Here is a 9,327-nt window from a genome sequence, read left to right as displayed (position 1 = left end):
TTATTATGGATTTCTCATAATTGACCACAATATAAATATTTTTGACTCACCGCAATACAATATCAACCGCAATAACAATTTAAAATCATGTGATGCATATAAGCATCTCATCAAGTTTGATTAAAAATTATTCATACCACGTAATTGGCAATTTCCAAAACAAAAACGAATTGGAAAAATTCTAACAGCGCGTCCTGTGTTGAAGATAGTGATGATATAATGTTCAACAACCAACATTCCTACATGATTGTGTAAATTACTAAATTATATTTGTCTCTTGGCCATCTCGATCTGAAGTTTGACGAGAGTTTGTTTGTTAGAATTGGTCTGACTTCTACGTTGTGATTATATGGAAATTGCCACTACCACTACTACTCATTGATGGTTTACCTCTTATTCCAAAGGAAAATTAGTATATTCTAATAATTCCCCGTCAAATACGTGTTTGTGCCTATTTCGTTACCTCAAAACTTTCCTCCCATAATATATTCCAAAAGCTGTTCGCTGATGATGTTTTGTGATTAAGCATAGTTTTCCAGCCAGGGTCAAATATAATCTAAATCACTATATCTAGCCTTTTCTTTCCAATTATTGCACAGCTTGCGTTGAATTGGAACTTTAGCCATAAAACTGATCTAATTTTCCTATAAAAAATTATGTAATTTAAACCACAAATTGTTGATCGAATTTGGTATTATTTGGAGTTTTAAAGTGTCATAACTATAGAACGTTGAATGAAAAATTCTATTGATGAAAAATAAGAGTTTTTTCCAAAATTTATTTATTAATTTGGAAAAATATGAGAAAAACTGTTTTAATGGAATTGATCTTTTAAACTAAAGTAGAATTCAAAAGTTGATTAAACATAATTAATATTGTAGCACCCTATTGCATTCATCTTAAAATAGATATCTCTAATTAATATGTAAAATAAAGATATATTTAATTTACTCTTTTTTGAAAATAAATGCATAAAAATATAAATTAAATTTATAAAAAAAAAACGGTTTCATTCTCATTTATTCGTGTCACCTAATATAATGAGGAGCAGTATCACGTAGTTGTTCAGAAAAAAAAAATTGAACTTTAATTAAATTTGACATCACTAAGTTGTGATAAATCATACATGTAAATGTAAGATTAAAAAAGCATCATGTCTTAATTAACCCATCTTGTTGTATATTCTTAGAAAATTATAACAATGATTATTGTTTATGTTTAAGAAATTGAAAGAAGGTGGTGTTGGAAGAAGGCTTTCGGTGGAACTTAGGAGATGGTTCTAGTATAGATGTGTTGAAGCAACCATGGTTGATGTATGCAGGGATAGAAAATTTGTAGGTGAAGGACCTCATGGATCATCCTATGTGTGGTTGGAAACGTGCCACTTATTCATCATTTGTTTTCCCCAAGATATGCAAGCTATTTTACCCATCCCTGTATTGACTGCTATACACATGACAAAAACATTTGTTGTGCCCGTATTGATACAAATCTGTGAAGATCCAAATATCATTTGCAATAGATGGAAGACTCATTGACAAAAACAGATACTAAAAAGGCTTTTCAAAATCAAAACTTAATCATGAAGGTGCAAGCAAAAGAAGGTTTATAATTTAGAGATCAAAGTCCAATTCAAAAATTATCTCATACTTATAATTTAAAGATTATTTCAACAAACTTAAAGACAATAATTTGGAGATTAAACTAAGTCCAATACTTAAGATTGAAGTTGCATATGCAGACTAAATTTATTTGGTTGAATTACTTAGTTTTTGAACCAAAGAGTTGGTTAAGCCCATTTTTCTCATATTTCCTATTTTTAATGTACCTTTATACTTAACTTAGGGGAAACAAGTTCAAATGTTTTTTCATCTTTCCTATGTTAGTTTTTAGTATTTTTGAACTTTTTATATTATTATGATAATTAGTGGAACTTAATGAGCCATTGTGATGGTTAGTAGGAGGTAAATCCTTAATGGGAAATAAATACTTAATCGGAAGATATCACAATGCACACCATTTCTTCTTCGCGATGCCCCTGTGTGGGGAAATGAGAAATTTGGCCAGAGACGAAAGAAAATAAAGGATCCTAGACAAAAATTAAAATAGTTGCATCAAAGTACAGGATTTTGAGAAAATTATAGAAGTTGAGAAGGTGCTTGATGAGTTGTTACTTCAGGAGGAAAACTTTTGGGTACAAAGGTCAAGAGCAAATTGATTGGTGCATGGAAATAAAATAATGAAAATACAAAAAGAAATTCATAGAAAAGAGGAGGAGGTGGAGATTGTTGAAGTATTAACAAATCTTTTTACTTCTTCTTGTCCTATTTATAAAGAGGTGGTCGGCTTAGTTGGAGGATGTATAAATAGTGACATGGAAAAAGTTCTCAACAGATAGTTTACTGCAGAAGAGATCCAAGTGACTTTGAACCAAATGCATCCAACAGAGGCTCTAAGAGTTGATGGCACAATTGCTCTATTCTATCAGCATTTTGAGGAACTGTTGGATCTGATGTGATTAGTAAGGTTCTCCAAATTCTAAATGAAGGAGGGGAACCTACTGCTATTAACAAAAAAAATGATAGTCCTTATTCCCAAGGTGAAGAACGCTTCTCATGCTAGTGAAATGAGACCGATTAGTTTGTGGAACATGCTTTTCAAACTTGTGACCAAAACCATTGCAAACACGTTGAAGCAAATTCTCCCTTTAATTGTAGGACAAACTCAGTAAAGGCAAAATATCACAAAAATGAGATTGAATTGTGATTTTAAAATTTTTCTTAAGCTTTTTTCTTAAACGAGTCTATTATATTATACAAGGAAAAAATAGATACAGATTTTCACAAACTTACTTGGTCAGACGATATGAAATAGATTTTGTAAAAACACTTTTCAAAACAAACTCATTGTCAATTAAAGCAAAAGAAATAAAGATATCAGACATTGAGAATTTTAGATTAGAGAAATTGCATTGTTTTAGGAATTTTGTAATGTAATTGCATTGTTCTGTTTATTTGTCTCTATCATATCACAATATTCTGAGAAAAAAATTATTCTCATTTTTTTAATAATCTCCTGTAGTTAATCTGAATTGAATTAGTGAAGAAATTGCATCTTTTGCTGCATTATGCTTTTCTTCTTTGCAGAAAGAGTCACCACTAGGGCTAGCTACACCATCTGCCCATGCATCCAGGTATTTTGTTCAATTCACTAACATTTATATTTACTTATCAGGTCTTTCAAATTATGTTAGTTGTGTTCTGTGAACTAGTGCTGGTGCCTGGTGTCTAGTGATTGAACCATTTATGCTGAATGCAGGACCGGTCCAACCACAAGTGAGGCCTGAAGCAAATTTTAAGAGAAATGTTTTTACTTTAAATGAAAAAACTACATATTGGATCTTTTTGTCAACATATGTAACATTTTATAATAGATGTGTCATTTTGTTTTATAAAATGAATATTTACATTTTTGTTGATGGGCCTAAAGCGTATACTTTAGTTGTTTTACTCTTAAGTTGTCTTTGACTGAATGTATATTGGATGGAAACCATTGACTGAGAAATACTATCATTGTGGGATTGTTTAGGGCTAATTTACTATCAGAAAATGCTTTTAAGTGAAAAAAAATATACAGTATTTTTACCACACGAATTTGTACTAACAAGCTATTTCCTAACACTTTATCTTATATAAATTACGCAGACAGTCAACCAAAACAATAACAATTACTTCTCCCTTTTTGCCTTGGACATCACAGAATTTTTGTTTCATGAGTTCGTCAACAACAAACCAAATATTGTCCCTTTATTTTCTCGTGTGATCAACAACAACTTGCAAACGCAATGACATTCGCATGAAACAAGTATTAGGAGTGAATTTCATGTAGCCAATTCAAGTTGACATCAAGTTGAGGAATATCTATCTTTAGATTGGGAAGCATAGGTTTGAAAGCATCCCAAGAAGCAGCCGTCTCTTCATCACATACCACCTCTTTTAAATGCTCAAGATTGATGATTGAGGGTGGCAATTCACACCTTGCACAACTTGTCATGTACAGATTTCTTAGATTACAAAGATTACCAAAGTCCTCTGGCAAATTAGGAAGGCTTATGCAGTTTGAGATGTCCATATGCCTTAAATTTGAAAGCCTTCCAATAGAATTTGGTATCCCTTCCAAATCAGTACAGGAACTTAGCCTTATAAGTTTCAAATTCTCCAAATTTCCAATTTCTTGGGGCAATGCTGAAAGCTTATGGCAATTAGTAATACTGAGCATCTTCAAGGAGGTGATCTCACATAGCCCCGTAGGCAATTCCACCATATCATTGCAATAGTCAATATTCAAATCTTCTAGAATTGGAAGAGCATCTGAAATTAGCATGTTTCCGTTTTCAAAAGCCTGTCTTGTATTACAAAAGTAAAGGGATAATTTTTTAAGATTCTTCAACATGACAAAGGGAGGAACAGAAATCCGCTCTAATCTCATTCTTCTTAGGTTGGATAATGAGTCAAGCGACTCAAAATTCTTCATTTCAGAAGGATGGAAACCATGACGTATGACTATCAGAACTTTTAGTTTACTCATTTCTTTCAAGAACTTTGGAAAGGTGTACCGACTAGTTTGAAGGTTTAAAATCAGAACCTCGGCTTGAGTTGGTTGCAGATGGGACCAATATGATGTGCAAGTTTCATCTGCAAAAGCAACCAATATATGTGTCAATACTCAATAGTAGAAGAGCAACAAAAGACAGATCATAGGAACTTTCTATACTTTAGAGAAAGGTATAACTAACCGGTTGATATAGACAATATGCGAATCATCATGCCTTGCTGTTTTTCTCTAATTAGCCACCATTCAGTTTTATTTTCAGTTATGCCAATCATAAGTCTTTTTCTCAGTTCAACTTGTTCCTGGGTGCCTTGATAAATTGTGATGTCTCTTAGAATACCATGAAGGATGATGAAATGGTTATTGTAGTAGTAACTGTCTGTGTCACTTGTATTTTTCCTGGTAAAATTATCAATCCTCACAAGATTAAAATAAATGCTCTTTATATGATAGATTCACAAATTTCAACATCTGTCCTCAATAAGAAATGAAAAGTTACATAATGGCAGAAGTTTAAATTCTCAAGTTAAATAGTAAATTTGGAATAATTTATAAGGAACACTGCTCTCATGAGCTAACAAGCTATTGAATTATTTGTACTATAGAGTATATTAGAATAAAGTGGTTGAGAATAAATATAAGTAGTCATCGACTGTACCTTGTTTCTAAGACATTAGCCAGATTCATGGAAGCTAATTTGTTGACATTGGCCATTACTATGCCATCATTATCTAGTCCATACAACTCTACCCACATATCCACAAGAGCAGCAACAGGAATTTTTTGGTTTTCAGGAAATAAAGCTAAGTCTATGAAGCACTCTTTGATGATGGAATTATCTTCCAAGACATCTGAGATCTTTTTGAGGGAAGCAACTAATTTAGTGTTAGAATCAAGTATGGAATGACCTTGTGACAATTTCTCCACCATCTTTTGCCACAACTCGTAAGGTTGATTACTTAGTGATCTACCAATCACTTTAATGGCAAGCGGTAAGCCCTTGCAATGTCTAACAATCTGCATTTCATGGTGCAAGCAAATATAGTCAATGATAAAAAAGTTTCTTCTAAAAATTAAAGTATGGATTACTTGTATAATGTCAGAAAGAAGGAACAAGCACCTTTTGGACAACTTCTTCAGGAATATTTGAGCTGTTTTTTCCTAAGAGAGTGTGGTGACAAAAAAGGGCCATTGCATCTTCATGAACAAGAGGTTTTAAGATGTATGGAGAGCCAAATCTAGGAAATGCAACTCTTGAAGTCACCAAAATTTTATAATCTGGCATCTGAACCTTAAATTTCTCAACTAAGGGTTCTGAGCCAGGCCAGACATCATCCAGGACCAACAACATAGGACTTGCATCAATTTTCCTCAGCAAAAGTCCCGATTGATTAACCACATCTTCATCGCTTTGAAACTGAGGCACCTGATATCCACAATATTCAAATAGTCTTTCGACGATAATCTTCAGCTTAGGTGTTTTTGAGAAGGTGACAAATAAAATATTTTCCTTGAATGAACCTATAGAAACCAAAGAGATTAGTAAGCCCAAGAATTCTTTCTAGACTAATCTTAAACTGTGCATGTATTGCAACAAAATAATTTACTACATTTAACATTTTATAAAAATGAATATGAGCAGGAATTAAAATAACTAATTCTCGTGATCATAAGAAAGTGCTTCTTATGTTAGAGTAGCACATGCAAAAGTTAGGAAATCAAATAACTATATCAGTTTTCAGTAAGCTTGAACTCTGCCTTAAGCTGTTTTCTACATATATATCAGAAGTATATATGGAATTAGAATTTAGAGCATTCCACGTGCATTTAGTTTCACCTATTCTTAAAAAAACTTCCATTTATTGTTGAATACTATCTGAAGCAATGCAAGTTTCCAATAAACATTTTTCTACCTTTTTTTATTATATGAATTCATCTATAAAAATTAGTTATCTCATTTATGAACCAAAAAGGAGTTAGATACTATGCTTTAAGCCATTTTCTATAGTTCAGAAATTAGAGCATTCCGCTTGCATTTAATTTCACCTAGTGACTACTTCTAATAAAGCTTCCATTTATCCTTGAAATGATAAATTGTCAAAATTTGTTTCTGCTAGTGTAAAACACGAACAAATTGGTTCCTTAAAGATGAAAATTTTAAATTTATTATCTGAACATGCGAAAAATGCGACAAATTAATCATACAGTTAATTTAATGAAAAATTGATCTTTAAACTTTATAACTTATTGTCATATTGGTTCTTCAATATTATATCTTATTGATAAAATGATCTCACAAATTAACTGTAGAACTAATTTGTCACATTTTTTTTCATATTTAGAGATTAAAATTGTATTTTTTATCGTTTCAGTGACTAATTTGTCATCACATCACACTTTTAGAGATAAATTTGGTAATTTACCCCCTTTAAATAAAATCTAAAGTTTTGCAAATTTTCAATAAAGATTTTCTTACCTTTTTTGTTACTATAAGAACTAGTTAATTCATTTATCATAGCAGAGAACCAAAAAGGAGTTAGTTACGACATACCTATGACTTGTTCATCCCAACAAAGCTTTGTAGCCAAAGTGGTTTTTCCCGATCCACCTAAACCAGTCAGCACAATGATGGACACACCTTCTTTAAGAAGTTCCATTTTCAACTCCCTCAATGGTGCATCCAACCCAACAGTGAATTCTGGCTCTTCAGGAACACCAAAAGGACGCTTTACTTGTTGTGCCATCTCTTCCATGAATAACTTAACTATTCGAGTCCTTTCAATCAAGCAAGGTTCAAGTTCTGAGAAACAGAGAAACTCAATGTATTGAAAGTCCAGAACGTTAAAAGAGACCAATTATATTTAGGACAGTGTTCCATTTGATACGCTTGACACTGATTCTTGCTTTAGTTCTAACATAAAAAAATGCTTCACTTTACTAAGCTTTCTACATGAAAAAGGAAAAAAAAAAAGTATGCATTTTGGTTGGTCAAAACATCATCTTTTAATTTATTTTTATTCCTACCTGGAAAAACCCTCTTATCATTGACGTTATTAATTTCGCCAAATGGTTGATATATATGAACAAATTTGTAAATGTATTTTATATAAACATATTGTAAAAATATTTTATGTAAGGTTAAAAACAAAAAGAATAGTGTCAAATGTTCTATTTTTATACTTTAACATTATATTTTGCATAAATATTATATAACTAAATATAATAGTTTATATTTGAAAACATGTTTAAATTTTAAAAAAATGTGAAAAAGCTGAATTTTGAAATTCTAAACTAACTATCCAACGTATTTTATTTTTTTTACAAAGGTTAGGACGGCAAAACATGAGGATAATTTTTAAAATCTCAAGGTTGACACCTAAAAAACTAGTAATCCTTGGCGGCAATCTTATATCATGTTATTAGAAAGAAATAAAACAATACAGCCAAGGCCTGAGGGAGCAAACCAAAACTCTCATGCATATGAATCTTTATTGAGTCACGTGTTTATTTTAATCCTATATATTGAGCATTTAATTTAATATTTATCTTTTTATTCCTTTGAAATATATTTCTTAATTTTAATTTTAAATTAAGTAATTTGATATAACTATTAAAAAAAATTCTCTCTCAAACATCTTTTATGTGTGACTAAATCCGGTATCGATAATTGATCTCATAATCACCCCAAAAAACTAAAGCTTATGAAAATATCTCGGATTCCTACTAGAAAGTCAAAGTTCCTCATTACAATGGTTAAAAAAGATTCTCATTATGTCTAGGTATTTTGAGTTGTTTATCTTATTCAATATAATTCTTTCATATTATATCTAAATTAAGCATTAACTATTTCTTTAAAAAATAATTAACAGTTAAAATAAATTTGTTTCAAAATATAAATACTTATCATAAATTCAAAAATTAATATTTCTTTATCGTGAACTCTTAAAATTATATGAAAACAATCTTTTTTTTTACAAGGAAAATAACCATTATGTTGTGCATTGTGCAGAAAATAAAATGCTATATGTGTATGTATTGTGAAGACTATAATGTATACATTGCAGAAAAATCGGTACAAGAAAAGCCGGCTTAAATTACTAAAAACATTTCGGGGACTGTAAGACAAAGGTATTGGAAATGAAGTTTAAAAAAAAAAAATAGTATTGTATGTAGTAGAGAAATGCGACAATTACATAAAACCATGTACCTTAATTTGAAATAACACGAGCGATGCTTCCTATGGATGTGCTTTTCTAAGAAATAATATTTTTTTACGTGTTCTTCTTGTTAAAGAAAGCTGCAATGTACGAGCACGATCAAAATTTGAAAATATATGAAATAAGTTCTTGTAATGCACGAGGATCTCCAATTGAAAGAATTGGTTAGAATCGCAAATTAAGAAGATATTTATAGCCATGCATGCCATGAGCGTACATTTTTTAGTTTCCCATGACTATAATTTTGTTACATAAAAAATAAAGACTATAATTTTGTAATTGCATGTACATGTTACTAATCTATTACTATACGCGTGTTTTACTTTTTCATGGATATTCTGCCTTAACGAAAGAGTTAAAATTACAATAATAAGAAGAATAAGACGAAAGATCATTCATGGTCAACTTTAATCTATGTTTAGTTTTTGACGCAAAGTAATTACAGGGCAATGTAGATTTTATTCGTATAATTAAATTAAGAGAAAAGTGTATTTTTTTT

General features: G+C 30.8%; 1 protein-coding gene across 1 annotated transcript; it reads right to left on the bottom strand.

Moving 5' to 3' along the window:
* Nucleotides 1-3,619: 3,619 nt before the first annotated feature.
* LOC114393117 (probable disease resistance protein At5g66900) lies at nt 3,620-8,963 on the bottom strand. Its single transcript, XM_028354380.1, has 6 exons — nt 8,819-8,963; nt 7,163-7,411; nt 5,732-6,132; nt 5,270-5,628; nt 4,796-5,010; nt 3,620-4,694 (listed from the first exon to the last, which is right to left on the bottom strand). The coding sequence occupies exons 2-6, from the start codon at nt 7,362-7,364 to the stop codon at nt 3,868-3,870; spliced, it is 2,004 nt and encodes a 667-aa protein (XP_028210181.1). The 5' UTR covers nt 7,365-7,411; nt 8,819-8,963; the 3' UTR covers nt 3,620-3,867.
* Nucleotides 8,964-9,327: the final 364 nt, after the last annotated feature.

This window comes from Glycine soja, chromosome 17 (assembly GCF_004193775.1).
Source record: "Glycine soja cultivar W05 chromosome 17, ASM419377v2, whole genome shotgun sequence".
In the NCBI taxonomy this organism is placed as follows: Eukaryota; Viridiplantae; Streptophyta; class Magnoliopsida; order Fabales; family Fabaceae; genus Glycine; species Glycine soja.
The sequence above is the reverse complement of the archived record's forward strand: the minus strand, read 5'-3'. Positions and strand labels throughout refer to the sequence as shown.